The sequence below is a fragment of the Pomacea canaliculata genome, linkage group LG8 (assembly GCF_003073045.1).
Source record: "Pomacea canaliculata isolate SZHN2017 linkage group LG8, ASM307304v1, whole genome shotgun sequence".
In the NCBI taxonomy this organism is placed as follows: Eukaryota; Metazoa; Mollusca; class Gastropoda; order Architaenioglossa; family Ampullariidae; genus Pomacea; species Pomacea canaliculata.
This window is the reverse complement of record NC_037597.1, coordinates 22,104,589-22,121,893: the sequence shown is the minus strand read 5'-3', so window position 1 is coordinate 22,121,893 and position 17,305 is coordinate 22,104,589. Positions and strand designations below refer to the sequence as shown.

The 17,305-nt window shown below is 42.6% G+C and overlaps 1 protein-coding gene across 1 annotated transcript; it reads left to right on the top strand.

Moving 5' to 3' along the window:
• Positions 1-5,593: 5,593 nt before the first annotated feature.
• Positions 5,594-10,444, top strand: LOC112571067 (cyclic AMP-dependent transcription factor ATF-3-like). Its single transcript, XM_025249868.1, has 4 exons — positions 5,594-6,236; positions 6,545-7,234; positions 7,775-7,882; positions 9,069-10,444. The coding sequence occupies exons 2-4, from the start codon at positions 7,079-7,081 to the stop codon at positions 9,201-9,203; spliced, it is 399 nt and encodes a 132-aa protein (XP_025105653.1). The 5' UTR covers positions 5,594-6,236; positions 6,545-7,078; the 3' UTR covers positions 9,204-10,444.
• Positions 10,445-17,305: the final 6,861 nt, after the last annotated feature.

The window sequence follows — 17,305 nt, the reverse complement described above, 5'->3', positions numbered from 1 at the left end:
CTAATAATAACATGTGCAAGGTTTTAATTATATTATTGATGCAATTTGTGAAAAAACTTTGAAACTTTTAATTTCGATGCTTAAATATTAATATTATTGCAACAGAGCGTGGCAGCAGCGAGGAAAAGATTCGACATTGCTCGAGAGGAACCTGATCAGGAAAGAGATTCACTGCAAGTCGCCTCGTAGTTTTCCAGCCACAAGTTGATCAAAGACTGGATTCCTATCAGTAATATCAATGTTTCTCAAATTACAAAAATTTGTCGGAATGTGAGCACAAAGATTGAGTGTCGACTTATTTAAAGAGACGACAACGACGACGGCGGCGGCGGCAATGGTGATGGGGTGATGATTCATTATCCTTATAGACGTTCCCACTTCTATGTCTACAGATGTTAAAAGGCGACAACACAACATTGTAATTCTCACTCCAATCGACAAGGAAGCAGGTGCCGAAAGTGCACAGGCGCTGCCATCTGTCGAAATCAACTGAGCTCTTGAAATTTTCAACACAGGCAAGCCCTTGATGTGTCCTCTCCTTTTCTGTTTGAAGCAGACAAGGAAGGTTTTGTTTGAAGTGGCTTTCGGATCATGGATCATATGTCAAATCATAGACTATATTAATTTAATTTAATAATTAGTTAATTTGCTCAGCTCAAGAGTCCTAAAGACTCAATAAGTATGAGATTTAACGAGGTGTTCCTTGGATTCATTCACCTGTGCTTAAAAAAAACCCATTTTTGCCACCAGAAAATCGAGTGGAAATCCCTGACTGAAATAAGAGGGAAAACGAACCAACACAACCTTTGATTCCAGGATCTTCACTTTGTTGTAGCGACCATGACATTGTGTGCCAGTTACCACAATACGCAGACCAACAAAGACTTACTTGTTCTTTTTTCCCTTTGGCTTTCCATCTGTTTTTCTTTCTTTCATTCTTTTCAGCAGCCGTAACAGACTATCCTACTTCCAACGAAGGACTTAATCATTAGGTACTTGATATGAGAGAAAATGAATTCATTCTCAGTTAACTTTCCAACACAATCGGAACATGTCGCATTATGTGTTGCTCCACTCTTTCCCTGTAAGTGTTGTACAAGGGAGGTAATTTGCAAGGCTATGGAAGCACTGGAGGCTTGCTAGTGTGAACCTTGACTGGCTCTGATGGAAAGTAAGACAATTTTCTCTAGGTGGCCTTACTTGATCAGAGAGGAGAAGGAAGGATTCATTAATTTTATTCGCATGACATCACTGAAGTATCTGCCAAAGAAGCCATGGCAGAAGCAGAACTACACGTGTCAGTGGCGTCCCCTTTATTTAAATAGGACAAAAGCTTGACCTAAGAAAATGTGTTATAATGAACCGGCTGTATGTCAAATGGCTGTGTAGAGTAGAGATGAGTAACAGCTGTAGGTCAAAATGCCGGTTATGACATGATCAATGTAAAAAGTAACGACGGTTCTGGAATAGCTAAACGAGAAACAATTCGTTGAAACCACGTGATACAAGTGCAACAAGATGGGTCACGTGCGAAGTTCAACCAATGGACATTGAGTCAGAGAATGCCGGTTATGACATGATCAATGTAAAAAAATAACGACGGTTCAGGAATAGCTATCAACGAGAAACAATTTGTTGAAAGCACGTGAAACAAATGCAACCGGATAGGTCACGTGGGAAGTTCAACTGATGGATACTGCATCAGAGAATCTGCGGATTTGAAATGGACAGTTGTGTGCATGACGCAATCACTTCTGTTAGTTACACGTACGTCACTCGTCAATATCATAACCCGCTCTGCGCATGTCAACTTTTAAAAAAATTTTGTTAAGACCTTATCGGGGCTGAGATCTTTGAATATTCCTTTTATTACCACAAACCCACTCCACTCGGAAAGTCCCCGTGTAGCGTGCGTATTGGGAAAATTTTTTTTTTTCCGATGTACCCTGGCCCAGAAAGACGATTTATTCGAAACGAGTGGGCGCCCGGCGGCGCCTGTCCAATGGCTGGCGAGAGTCGCACGCACGCACGCAGTGTGCTTCGCGGAGCCGCGCTGTCAGTACAAGATGAATCTTGCTACCTGCTGGGCGGACAGACCGCCACCACATGAAGAGTAAGTTGCTTGCTTTCACGGACCAGCCTGTGTGCAATTGATAAGATAAATAATTTTTGCATGAATTCATTTTGCATTAATCAATATTTTGAAACTGTGAAAAGAAGTTATAACGTCTTTTTAAAAAAAAAAAATCCCAAAATTTCGGGTCTCACAAATCTCAGCGACAGTTAATGCTCTGTGAGGTCGGTGCCGCTCTCTTCATTAACCTTCTGGCGGTGCAAGTGACACTAGAAAAAAGCTATGACTAAGAAATCACTTAAATTATGGGATAAGAATAAGGAATCATGTCAAATGTACCTTCGTGCACGACAGAACACAAAAGAAAAATTAAGGGATATATTCATTTATTTTATTTCTTTTTTTAAACATATAAAAAAAAATAGTTGCTAACGTTAACCCGGTCAAAATGTTTTTAAAAAAGTCAAGTAAACGGCGAAACAGAATCCTTACTTCTGTTATTGTTTCTGTGTATTTATTCCAAACTTATAGAGCTGTTATATTTGTGCTTATCATTTTTTTTAATTAGAGTGATTGGTGCTTGGCATGGTGATCAGTTCATGGAACGGACATCAGTGCAAACCTCCACCGCCTCCTGCTGGTGTACAGTAAGTTACTGGACTGTGGCTTTACAAACAATTAGCGGAAGTCGCTTAGTACTAATTGGAACGCACTTTTTTTTTTTTTTAACAAGGACGATTTAATAGAGTTGTGTAACAGCAAAACTGGATAAAACTGTTACATCTCGACTCAAAAGAATGTTTAGTAACTTTTATCCCGAAGATTTCAAACTTTAAAAATATTTTTAAAATATCAATATCCAGCCGATTAATAAACAACTTTTTCTTCTTTGTCAAAAACTGTGTTTAGATATTGCCATTTTCTTTCAAAATTTTAGTGATAAATGTTATTCTTTTGCCGGTGCTCAAAACGATTTATTGCCATTGTTGTAGGCAGTTAGATATAGCAGATGGTGAACCACTACATAGTTACTACTGGCATTTTAAGAACGACTAAACCAAAATAATATATTGTTCATATGGTCTTATACAGACCTGGGCAAAGGCCGGCCCGCCTCCTGTCTCTGACCGGCCCGCCCGCTGGCCCGCCCGCCAGTATATATACTATATATACAGTATTGGGTAAAACTGAGTTAACTATATTAGTCCGGCCCTCTAAAACCATCCCAATTTCTCATGCGGCCCCTTGGCAAAATTAATTGCCCACCCCTGGTCTTATACATTTAATTAAAATAGGGATGGAAAAGGTTTTCTTTTTGTGTCTTAAAGTTCTTTAGAGTTCTATGCAGCGGGCCGGTAATATCCCAAAAACCTACACCAGTTGACCAACAACAAACATGCTGAAAATGGGATGAAAAAAAAGTGTACATAATACCGTTTTTCGAAATTTAAAACATCCTTCAAAACTGTGCTCTAATGCAGGGGTGGGCAATTAATTTTCCCAAGGGGCCGGATGAGAAACTGGGATGGTTCTAGAGGGCCGGACTAATATAGTTAACTCAGTTTTACCCAATACTGTATATATAGTATATTTACTGGCGGGCGGGCCAGCGGGCGGGCCGGTCAGAGACAGGAGGCGGGCCGGATCCGGCCCGAGGGCCGGCGTTTGCCCAGGTCTGCTCTAATGTATATCGATCTGCTCAAGTTATTGGTACATGGAATGCATAAAAAGCGATCAAAGTATTTCTTTAATCCTATAATCGACTGTATATAGAATGAATGAAAGAACTTGCAAAAATCCACGAAGCAGATACCCACGCCAACCGACAACACAAGAATGTATAAATAATTTGAAATAAATTTCTTATGTTTTGTTGTCCTAAACTTTCCTTTAACTGCTGACTTTCTAAACAGTTAACTTTTCTGATTCCCATCCCTGTCCAAACTGCCTTGGTCCACTATTTTTTCTCTGTTCTTGTCGAAACACATTACTAGCTATGTTCGTAGCTAACATTTTTACAAACTCTTCCCTTTCGTATCACGAGATAAAGCTCCGGACCTGTTGGAACTATGAAAAGTTACGACCCTTAGCTGGCACTGCTTCACAACTTTTATTTTCACTCTGCAAACATCTAGAAGAGGTTATTATTCGTATTTTCCTAAATAGTTTAAAGAATTGTTCAATTCTGTGGATTTTACACGATTGTAAGGCATTTCCCAAATTCTCCAGACCTTTCCCGCTTTCTCGGGCCCGTGCCGACTGCAAAAGTGTTTATCATTTTAATTACAGAATATATCTACATTAATTTTATCTTAAAACGCATAAGTAATTCAAATATAATTTATTTCGTCTTTTGCCTTTATAGATTTGTTTAAAAATTAAATAATCAGGATGCCTTTACATACACATCGCCATAAAACTAATTAAATGAGAATAAAAAATACGACCTTATTATTTATTACTTTTCATATTTTACAATTTTTCAATGAATTCAGTATTCTATGTCTATATTTTGTTCTACAAATAGCTGTAGATTAATGAACTTCCTTTATTGCGGCCCTATGCTACTCAAAGGAGCAACAAGGAATAAACTAAACTAAATAAGCTTCCTCATATTGTGAAAATATAAGTGAAAGGAGTTGACAAATATCCGAAGATAAAACTATGAGTCAGCGACATTGATAAAATGTCGGATAAACATTTCTGAAACCAGAGTACATGTTGTCACAACTACACACGGTCTGACATGCCTGCTTTTTCTCTTTGCAATAATAATAATAAAAAAAAAAGAACAAATGTCCGGGCTTTCCACCACCCCCTCCTCCGGCAAAACACAGATAATATATTTACTAACAAGTAAACAGATTATAACTTGAAATTTAGTGCGAGTAGAGTCACATGTACATGCAATATATTAATCTCAACACTGAACACAAACTAGCTCAAAGGCTTTCGCTGGTCCAAATGTGGAATGTAAGGGAATTCTGACTGGATTCAAATCTTGTAAGCTTTTGTTTTGCACTGTGCTGATCACGCCCCTGTTTATCACTTTCATAATTACCATTCTTTCTTCTCCACAAGTAGATTGAGAGAGAGAGAGAGAGAGAGAAAGTGTGTGTGAGAGAGAAATAAATAAAATATTTAGTATTGCCTAAAGCATATTGACTACAGCAAAAGTATGACAATTTTACCAATACCATTATATGTTGGTCAAATAAAGTTATCTGCAGATTAATTCCGAAAACTAATCAAAACTTCTTTCATGAACAGCATACTGCAACTCATACACCAACACCTATATATAGACATAGACTACATATAGCCTTGATACAGATACTTATACAGGATGAATGGACAGAAAATCCACGTATGAAATTGTTAATAACTTTGTTAATTATAGATCGATTATAGTGGAACAAGTTTTCATGTAGACAGTAGAATGGTAGAACAATGTCAAATCCTAGTACGACAAGCACTAATCAACTAATCATTATCCCTGGCTGTGAATGACAGCATGGCGCCAACAAAAACTGTCTCATCAATTAATTATTCATTAGCCGTTGTCTGCTGAGTGGAGTGCAGGGACGGGAATACCCATAATAACAGTGTGGGTGTGTGTATATTAGTCAGTTTGGGTAGTAAGAGCTACCCCAGAGAAGATTTTTAAAGCAAGTCAACCACCCTGTAACAAGGTAATCCTGTAAACACGGTTGATGTGTTCGCTCTTCCTGATGACACGAGGTTCTTATACGCGCTAAACGCATGCAGCTGACAGCGAGGCCACCCCTCGCATCTCATTGGCTGCTATTTTTGTCGCGGGAGTATGTCATCATTAAACTGCAACACGCTGGCGACCAACTGACTCGTCGGCACAGCGAGGCTGACTGCACTTCCGCCGACAACAAACTCCACGTTGGTCGAGACTACGTTTGTCAGACGTTGACTGGCTTCTCAGGAACGAAGATAAGTTTTGAGTGTGGCGAGGGTTTGTACGACAGACAGCGACACACAGCGGAGGTTCCCTGTGGACACAGATACAGAATTCTCCAGAAGGTGTCCTAAGCGCGATTTGTGTTTCTAAGGGAGCAAGACACGAAATTCCGTCTGTGTGTTTCATCAGTCAGGTTTTCTTCATCACTGAAACTTTTTGTTCAAGTGAAAGGTAAAGTAAATGACGATGACTCACCTTAATTGAAAAGAAAACCTTCTGCTGACCGAGACAGTTATCTGGCAAGATTAATCTTAAACATGCACGTAGGATCGATCACCGAGAAATCAAACTTAATCAAAATTATTTTTCTTTAAAAAAAAATACTTTTGATTTTGAAACACGAAGCTTGCATTTGTTACGAAAATATGAAAACTAGGATTTTGTTTGTTTGTTTGTTTGTTTGTTTGTTTGTTTGTTTGTTTGTTTGTTTGTTTGTTTGTATGTTTGTTTGTTACTAACCAAGCCTGGTTGTATTACAGGGATATTGCCTCCCTCAGGATCAAGACATCGGTATGATCAACACTATCAGTATTCCGGGTATGATGCCAGCTGGATGGACATGATCAACATGTCGGGTGTGGTCGATGACTTGTCGCCGCTGTTCATCGACCAGCAGCCATCTCGCGTAAGTGTTGACGATGGTGTCATCAATGGTGTTGCCGCCAGCGTGAACAACGATGCAGTCTCGCGAATTCCGAAGACAGCTTTGGAGATTTCCTTCGACGAGGACTTCCCAGAACACTCGGTTCCTGCCGAGGATAATGTCAATGACTACGTCACAAGCCCCGAGCCTCAGCTCCACGACCTCCTCCCCACCAGGTGCGTGCCATTCAGTTACAACCAGTCATCGTCTGTCGGAGTGAACATGCAAAGGGTGAATGTCAGCGCTGGGACGAGTGGAGGAGGAAGCGTAGAGTTCAATAACCTGGAGGTGAGACCCCGGGGCTGTCCCGGAGTCACCAGACGTACTGCAACTGCTTCCCTTCCCCGCCAAAACCCCCGACGACGACCGGATGGTGGCCGCCGCCTTAGAGGTGCTGGAGACGGGGGCACTGACCCCTCTCATCAAGGAGGAGCTCAAGTACACGATCCAGAGCAGACGGCTGGCAGCGGGCAAGCAGGAGCTCACGGTCGACCTGACCCCGACTACCCCGAGGAGACATCGCCAGGTAAGTCCTCTGGAACCTTTTTAACATCTCGCAACCTATGATGATTCTAACTGGACAACAGAATGACCGGTGACTTAGAAAAGTGTGAAGTGACAGGGAAATTTGACTGTTAGACAACGTAGACACATATGGGGACGTAGACAAGTGTAAATATAAAGTGGCATGTAGAAAAAGTATGAGAGTAAATGTATCTATAAGACAATGTTAAAAGATGAAGAGTCAAAAGTATCAGGTGACGCGTAGAAAAGTATGAATAGGAGTTGTTTATCAGTTTTTATTTGCCTGTTTTCCTAACCAACCATGTGCCAGGTAAGGTGTAATTCCTTTGATGTTTCTTTGAAGCGTAACAATGCGGAAGAGATTAAGCAGGTAGGTGTGTCACAAAAAGAATGGTCATAAATCTTTCAGTGTTTTTTTTTTTTTTTTTTGTGATGGTTTCTCCTGGAATCGTTCATTACATAGAAAGAAAAATCAAGGTAGACTTTTATTGAACCGGTTACTGTTTGAAGCACCACGAGTATCGCTCTACTCTTGTTACAGATGACGAAGGAAGAAGAGAACCGAGCGTACAAGAGGAGGACTCAGAACAGGGAGGCAGCTCAGCGATTTCGACAGCGACAAAAGGATGAAGTGGACAGGTTGATGAAGGTGGGCTAGAAGGAGTTAACTTTCCTGCGTACTTCTTATGTATTTCTCCTCATTATTGTTTTCATTCTTTTATTTTACATTGGTATTCATTTGTGTTCCCTTCTTTTCACTTCATTTCTACTTTCTGTCTCCCTCACTATTTTGTTCTCTCTTTTTTTCTCTCTCTCTCTGGAGTACGCTGGTGCTTGACACCGACTCGTTGTGATCGGCTGCCTTGGGTTCCTCCTGGCCACAATGGGTTTTTTTTCTTCTTCTTCTTCTTTTCTTTTCCGCATGTGCAATATGTTTACAGGACCAGTTGCTTGACTCATATATAATTAGATGCTGGCTAAGAGTTAAACAGCAAATTGAAAATTTTCTCTCTCTGTTTTTCATGTCTTCAGAAAGAAATCGAGAGGTTGCCAGCTGTACTCACCACAGATACTAGTACTTAGTCTATTCAGTCTGTTATTTTAGTCTACGCGTGAGGTGAACCTGCTCGCATGATAGTATCACGTGAATAATAACACATCTGCTTAGTAATTCTGCGTTGTTCAGTCACAATGGCGGCTGTTCAAAGTCGCTGACACATCAGCGCATGGCGAAACACCTACACAGGGAAACAAATGGAGACTGCTTGCGCAAGAATGTATCTCAAGATACCAACCAACACCCTGGACATGTTTTCATTCATCCCTTGTATGGTTAACCTTAAACACTTGCAAACTCACGACATCGTAACGTGTTTATGCCATAATTAACCCTATTGTTCACTGGCACAGTAAACTGATACATAAATCCTGATGTGTACATAACAACGCCCCCACGTGACACGGGAAACTCCGTTGCCACGGACGTAAAAGGAAGGTTGTAAGTTAATCCGGGATTGCACCGTCAGCTGCAAGCCACCCGATATGGATTTAGATGTGGATAGGGGTGTTCCCGGCATTGTTGATATATATATGTGACCTCTCCCGTCAGCGCCAATCATGTTGAGTCAATCGAGGCATGGCGACCTACCGACACACACGTGGTACCGCTCATTCTTCTTTTCCTTGGGGGCGGTGGTGGTATTGAGGATGGGGGTAGTAGAAGGGTGGGAGGGGTGATCTATTGTGTTTGCTTGTTTCCTAATTCTTAAGTTGTGGCAGATGCTCAAGAGTGTAATTCGTGAAGTTCGATGTTTATTTTATTTATTATTTTTCAGAAATCTATGCGACTAGAAAGTGCCAACACGACTCTGCGAGCGGAAGTCCGGCGCCTGAACGTTGAAAAGGAGCAGCTGCTGGGCACGCTGCAAAGTCACCTGCGAGTCTGTCCCATGGGAATGTTGACCAGATGAACTCCGCCTCACGGAGCAAGCCATGACCTCACGACCATGACCTGACACTCGGCAACACTCACCCGAGCTTAGGCAATCCATGACGAGACACGTTACTCGAGACTTCATCCAGGCTAGCACGTGACTGTAACAGAGAGGATACGTCACTGTATCCACCTACAGGCAGAAGCATACGTCACAGGACAACTGATACGTCCCACATTCACTGATCTGTAACGTTTACCTGGTGGATACCTCTGTTTCCGACAGGATTCAAAGTTCATCGCTTCATCACCTCGATCTTGTCTCACTTATGAACGATGGCAAGTGCAGCCCGATCAAAGGAGCACACTCTACAGAATATGATTATGGCATATACAGATATATGTATGTACAGATATATGTATATATGTTCTCGCTTTCGTCTCCAAACCGTACAACGGGCAAACTGATCAACGGGGAGATAAAAGAAAAGGAGAGAGACAAGCCTCAAATCTCTATCTTCTGTCTCCCATCGTCCTTTTGTGTCTCTCCGGCAACCCACCCTTCGCCTCCATGTTGTAGTACTAACCACAAGCTCAAAGTTTTTTTTAGATTTACTCGTTTAATGGCTGCAGCATGTTGTACAGAGATATGTGTATATTGTTTACAGAACTGTTGTGCCTGAGTGTAAATGGTGAACGTGATTTCCAGGAGTTTTTCGTGATAAAAACATTTTTCTGATTCGCCTTGGAGCTGGCACCCACTGCTGTTTCATGCGTTGCTGTGTTTCTATTATCAAATTATCTGTTATTATGAAAGATGAAGGTGAACGATTATACAGCCCATCTCACCGATCAAGGGAGTGCACTCGACAAATGTCAAGTCTTCATTCACTTTCACAGCTCGGGACCCAGAGTGGTCGGCCTTTACAGAGTTACTGTGCACTTGGATACGAGGACATCTTGTCACAACAGTATTTAGAAGAAGACGAAAAAAATATTTAAAAAAAAAAAAAAACAAAAAATCTCATTTTTGATTTGGATTTAACTTTTCCTATTGGAGAGCTAAGAAAATATTTTACAAATTTGCAGGCCGCCAGTAACTACTACGGTGTCAGTTTAATTTTCCTTGTAATAATTTAATTAGAGGAGGATTAATGAACTTTGAACTGTGATATTTAAAGCTCTATAGATATTTTAATATGAGGCAATGATTACACGTTTCTTACATCTTTTTTCCATTGTCTCATACATAAACGTTTGTACTTGTTAAACAATAAATGCGAGTAGAGTACACTATTGAAAATGCTGACGACGAACTGATGAGTTGAGAAGGTCAGGTCAGGTCAGGTCAGTCCCATGCCCGGTCCGGGCGTAGGGGGGACCGTCCGGCAGCAGCAACAGACAGAATTTTCCACCCGGTCCTGTCTTGAGCAGATGCGAGCAGGTCTGGCATCTCGCGTTCGGTCATTCTTTAATGTTGGTGACCCAGCTTTCCTCGGACGACCACGACGACGGCTCCCTTCGAGGGTTCCTTGTAGGATCGTCTTTGGACAGGGTGTTGTGGCGGGTGACGTGTCCGAACCAGGCGAGCTTGCGCCGCTTCACTGTTGCCAGAAGGGGCTCATGTGGGCCCACGAGGGAGGTTACGGTGCTCCGTACGTATGCGTTGGTCTTGTGTTCGCGGTACGAGATGCGGAGCAGCTTTCTCAAGCACTTGTTCCAAAGGCCTGGAGCTTCTTTTCCGTTGCGGCAAGCAGCGTCCAAGTCTCGCAGCCGTAGAGTAGGATTGACACTACGAGGGACTTGTACAGCCTGTGCTTGTACTGAAGCTGATTGAGTTGCTTCGCCAGATCCTATCCAGTCTGGACATTGCGGATGTTGCCATACCAATCCTGATACGGATCTCTGCTGTACAGCAACCATCTCTAGTCAGGGTGGCACCAAATACTTGAAGCTGTTGACCTCCTCCAGTTTCTGGCCGTTTCATGACGATGTTGCTGCTGCTGTCGGTGTGGAATAATCATTACTTTGCTTTTTCTGAGCTTATTTCCATGCCATAGGCCCCGCTCGCCTGGAGAGTCTGTCCGTCAAATCCTGAAGTTCGTTGTTTACTGCCTGCCATGAGGTCAATGTCATCTGCAAAGCGGAGGTTGCACAGGGGTCTGCCACCAATGGAGATTGAGGTAAGGTGGTTGTGGAGGGTGTCTTGCATGATTTTTTCAAGGAAGATGTTAAAAAGGATGGGAGAGAGTAGGCACCTTGACGGACCCCGATCGTCATCGCGAAGAACTCGCCTAGTTGGTTGTTGAGTAGTACCGCGCTGGAGGCGTTCTTGTAGAGTGCTGCTACCATCTGGATCAGTCCCTCCTCTATGTTGAATGATCTCATGACCTGCCAGAGTCCATCGTGCCAGACACGATCAAAAGCTTTTTTTGAAATCGATGAAGTTATGGTATAGTTGACGTTGATGCTCCAGGTGTTTTTCTATCATAACACGGCAGTTAAAGATCTGTTCTACCGTGCTTCTTCCAGCCCTGAAGCCAGCCTGTTCTTCTGCCAGCAGTTCCTCTGCAATAGGTTTTAAGCGTTGAGGATGATTCTGAGCATTACTTTGCTTGGGTGACTTATCAGACTGATGGTTCTGTAGTTCTGGCACTGCCTCAAGGTTCCCTTTCTTAGGGAGTGGGATGATGATAGACTGAGCCCATTCTTTTGGCCATTTCTTTTCTTCCATATCTTTTGACACAGTGTGGTGAAGGCCTTGGTTGTTGCGTCTCCTCCATGCTTCAGCAGCTCAGCAGGTACGTTGTCCACACCAGGCGACTTTCCTCCTTCAGACTGTGCATAGCTTCTCTCACCTCATCAGTGAGGACTGGCAGGTCTTCAGCCTCTCTTGTCCCAGTCTGGTGATGCTGGAGAATGCTGGTGTCTGGCTCGATCTTGTAGTTGTTACAAGTCTTGGCAATATTCAGTCCAACGACGTAGTACAGCAGCGTTTTCCGTAAGGAGCTGTCCGGCGCTGTCTTCGATGACTGTGGCTGGTCGCTGCTGAGTCTTGGTGAGGCCTTCAGTGTTTCATATGCCTTCTTGCTGTCTCCGCTTGCCATGCCTATTTCCACGCTGGGCAACACTGGTCTTCGATCCAATCTTCTTTTGCCTCCTTCATCCTTGTTCTGATCTGCTGGTTGACAAGTCTGTACTTGTCTGCTGACGTCGGGTCTCGACCTCTCCCTCTCTTCAAGGCTCTCCTTTCGTCGCAAAGATCAAGGATGTCGTCTGTCACCAGGGTTGTTGCGCTTCCTCTGCTTCCCCAGCACTTCGTCTGCAGTAGAGAGTAGCACCTCTTTGATACTTCCAGCAAGGGCGTCTATGTCGCAGTCTATAGTAGCCAGGGCTGCAAATTTGCCCCCACCTGGGCCTGGAAGATCCTCTCTGTGTCCGGATCTTTGAGCTTCTCAAGGTTGAATCGGATGCGAGGGCTCTTATTGTTGTCACGTCTCAACTTCAGTTTCAACTTGAGGCTAGTGAGGACGAGGTTGTGGTCGCTGCCTATGTCAGCGCCAGGAAAGGACCTCGTTGTGCTTTGTTGATGCTTGATTTGAAACGCTGAGGCAGCAAGATGAAGTCAATCTGGTTATGGACCAGACCTCCCGGCGAATTCCACGTTACAGTTTCTTGACTTCTTGTGCGGGTGAGAGGTATTGGCAATGGTGAGACGGTGACTCTGAGCGAATTCTAGTAGCCGTAGGCCTCTTTGCGTTGGTGTTGCCTAGGCCAAACTTGCCGACTGTTCCTGCCCATTGTTGGTAAGCGTCAGGGCCGATCGTAGCATTCCAGTCGCCAAGGACAAGCAAGATGTCTTTCTTCGGAGTTTTCTTATGATGTTGTCCAGCTCCTCGTAGAATTCCTCAACCTCTTCATCTTCGTGTTCTGATGTTGGGGCGTACACTTGTATAATGGTGATGTTGTGCGGTCGAGCAGAGATTCGGATGGAGATAAGTCTGCTAGAGACTGGGGTGCAGCTGATGACAGTTCCAGCCACCTCCTTCCTGACAATGAAAGCGACACCACGTTCATGCTTGATTTCGTCTCCGCTGAACCAGAGCTTGGAGAGGAGATGGGCGCCACAAAGTTCGCCAAAGCCCACTGAAAGGACTTATGGTAGCAAAACAGAATAGAAGCAACATGCCGGATCGGTCGAGGCCCGGATCACCAACGACCGCGCACCCCTCTGGTGGTCTCCAGGGAGGGGGCGACAAGTGTGATACTGGAACCAAGTCTACACCCAAGTCTACAATCAAGCTGCCTACACAAGGGACTACTATCGGAACATGGAATGTTCGCACACTCTTTCAATGCGGCAAAGTGAAAGAACTCACACACGAGTTACAGCGTTACCGCTGGGACATAGTGGGACTTGCAGAAGTCCGATGGACTGGTTTCGGGGAGTCAACTACAGATGAAGGCCACAAGCTCTGGTTCAGCGGAGTTGAGAAGACATTATTAAAATACTGGTGATCAGTGAATGAGAAGGTTACCAGGGCTTCTGCCAAGGCTAAATTCTTTGGGGTCCCATGGACCCCTTCTTCAGATTTTTAAGGGGTCCCTGTTCTTCGCCCAAATTTGAAGGGGACCCCATTGACGAAAATTGAAGGGGTCCTCCAAACTTTTAATGCGTACTGTACGCAATTTTTTGCGTAAGCAGAAGCCCTGGTTACATTGTTAAAATGTTAGTGGTCGATCAAAAATACATGAAACACAAAAGAAACGATGCACCAGTGTGATCAGATTGCTCACTAAATGAAGCAGCGGTCAAAGATTGGAATCGATTATTGATTTCCCAGACGATACGAACTTCATCTCCTGGAGTATTACATTGTAACCTATGACCTTTACTCGTTGGAGCACGCTCGACTTTGATGTGCACGGTATCTGATGACTGGCAGAAATGTCGACAGGTCCAAACTTATCGATGTTGCAGACGACCCTGGGCTGAAACTCGACCCTGTCTGATACAAGGACGAGGTCGATGTAGGTGATAATTCCAACCGACTCAGCGATTAAAACACTTCATGCAGCTGATAATTTGATGACGTAGCACACTTCATGTGGTCGTTAAGGTGTGAAAATCTCCATGGCGACAAGTTTTGTCTGACCTACCTGGAGTTGTGATCTCTGTTGTCTTTAGATTATAATCGCCTGTCGAGCATATTAATAATCAACTGCCATGGGCAGGTCAGGCAACTATGTGTGTGTAGTTTTTTTTTCTTTATCGACAAATATCGAAAGTAGATAACTCAGTAACTGTATCTAAAAGTATAAAAGTGATTAATTACGTTTTGAGAGAGTTCTTGAATTTTTTTCTATCTTGGATTTGTCCTTGTATTTTTTTAAACTGCAAACGACAACTCAGACAACTCACTTTGTTATCCCTCGTCCTTTGCTTGTGGACCTCAGCTTCGGAATTTTTCCTTTTTAAATCAAGCATTCTGTCTTTCAAAGCGCCTTTCAAGACGCACCTGTTGCAGCTATTTTCGTTAGTTCATGTCTGTTGTTTGTTTGTTGATGATGATAATGATGATGATGATTGATGATAATGATCTAGAGATCAGCCTGGTCATATGTCCTGCTTTGTCAGCACAGGTGAGGGTAGTGCGGAAATTGTTTTGCCGGTGATCTCACCCAGAAATATACAGTTTATAACTTTTTTTAAATCGCATAATGGACCTGTCATTGATCACGTGTGTTTTTTCTTACTCTGGGTAGAAGTGCCACCAGTTCCCTTACCGCTGGTTGGAAAACGGCCAGCTGATTTGCTATTCATCCCAGGAAGCCAGGTTTATTTCTCGTACAGTCTCCCTATCTGGAGACCATTAATGTCACCACCTACAGACGATCTGAGCTGGGGTGGTCGCAGCCAGGTTCCAGAACAAGCCCATGATAGGTCCAACGCCTTTTGTGAGGACGCACCCCATGTACTATCCACCCCTCACTCCTCACCCCAACTGCTGCAAACTATTGTGAATGATACATCAGAGACGGATGATGTCTGTGATGAAAAATGGAAATGACATAACCTTGTTAAATGATGGAAATATTTACTTTTGTCCATTTTCACTATTACATGGCAGTGTGTTCTGATTAGCTCCTATTTGTTGTCTTTAAAACTATGCAAACTCCGGTTTATTTGTTCTCAACGGCGAAAGCACAAAACTGTTTAGCACCTGTTGGTCGGCTAACATTTTATTTTCTTTATGTCACGACACACCTAGTGTCTCTCATTTACACTCTTTCCAGCACACCGCGCTCTTTCACTCTAATAAAAAAAATTATTCGCCTGTACGAGTCTGCCTAATATAATATTTATTTATTCAAAACACAGCCACTAACACAATGGTTCTTCTTTCACAACCACAAAAATCCACTGAATTGAATTTACTATAAAAGTTCACTGTCTTGGCAATGACACTCGTACTCGATCTTTTTTCACACTAGTGCTGACTCCTCTCTCCCTCTCCAGTCACACCACTCTTTCTTTTCCTTTCCTTTTTTTTTTTTTTTTAAGCATCTAAAATACCCGCATTCAGGAAACGTCCATCATTCACACCCGTTCGCCCTCGCACGTGCTCAGTAGTAGTACTCTGGTCCCTGACACTTTACAAACTATTTATCTTTCAATTTAATCTTCACGAGTGCCAAGGAGGAACTGAAAGGATATTTGCTCTTATCCAATATCTTTATGTTATTTTTCGGTAGACCTGCAGGACTGTAAACATTAGACTTTTGACCAGTTTCCTGTGTCACACTATGTAGACTGTTTTGTGACAATACTTCCTCTGGTTTTTGTTACAAGTTTTGTTTGTTTGTTTGTTGTTGTTTTGTCTTACTAATGAGTATGCAAACGAAAAGTGAAATGTACAAGATAGAAGATTAATTTTTATTTGTTTACATACACTATTCCAAATAAAAACCTCTGTAAACATTTGTTTGTTGATTCCAAGATTCCGACTTCGTGGAAAGTGTGAAGACATTTATTTGCCTGTGTTTGTGCACGCGCCCACGATCTGCTTTTTCTGTGAACCGACATAACGCGCATACCTCACGACCAAGTATTCTTGTCTGTCTGTCTGTCTGTCTGTCTGTCTCCTAGTATCTCTCAGCAGCAGACTCATCACTGAGCGTGGTTTTCGCACCTGAAAGATGGAGCAAGTGGGCGAGTTACAGCCAGGTAAGTAAAAGTAGTCCGGTTGTGTGAAATTCCTTCTGTGGGTTGTGCGCACGTGTGATGTCATCTATGTTTTCATTTTCATCGACTTTTGTCTTGGCTTGTGTGTGGCTGGTGTGACGGGTAATTGTCGCATGTCTCTTAAGAGCGATGTTCATTTCTGTTGTGGATAATGCGGTGAGTAATGTTTTTTTTTCTGTATGGTTGGTGTGCGAATAATATCTATTTGCTGTGTATCTTGTGTGATAGGCAATACTCATTTGTTATGTGGCTGGTGCGGTGGGTGATGTTCAACAGTGCGTCCATCTGTGCTGGGTTATAATCTTTTTGATTTTAGTTACACACGGAAGTTGCTGCTGAATCATTTCCCGAGAGCAAGTTTATTCAAAAACTGGGGCTTCGACTACTCTTTGTTTCGAGACTCAAGTTTTCAAACACCTAGAAAATGGTCACAAAATTTGTTTTTTTTTTTAATGGAGCCAATTCATAGGTTTTATTACATTTGAGGAAAAAAATAATTATGAGAGCCGTATATTAAAATAGAGATTGTCGTGAAGGAGTTGCTTCTGAAAGCAAGATGGCATCTTTCAGCATGTGTAAATAAAGTCAGGTAGTATGTGTTATGTCATGCCATGCATGTCGCTTTCTGAGGTCATATAAGTGTACTTAGTTCATGCGTATAATGAGGTTTTATGTGTGTATATATAAAGCGTACGTACCACGATTTCCCACATAAGGTCACGTGTAATGAGGTCATGTCAAGGAATCACATAATCACATGTGATTAGTCACATATAACATCTCTCGACGCATTGAAATCCTGAGACATTTGGAAGCCCAGGATCGTACTGAATGAAGGTTATTTTTTATTTTTTAAAATAATGGCATGTTTTGTTTGTCGCCAGGTGATTTTA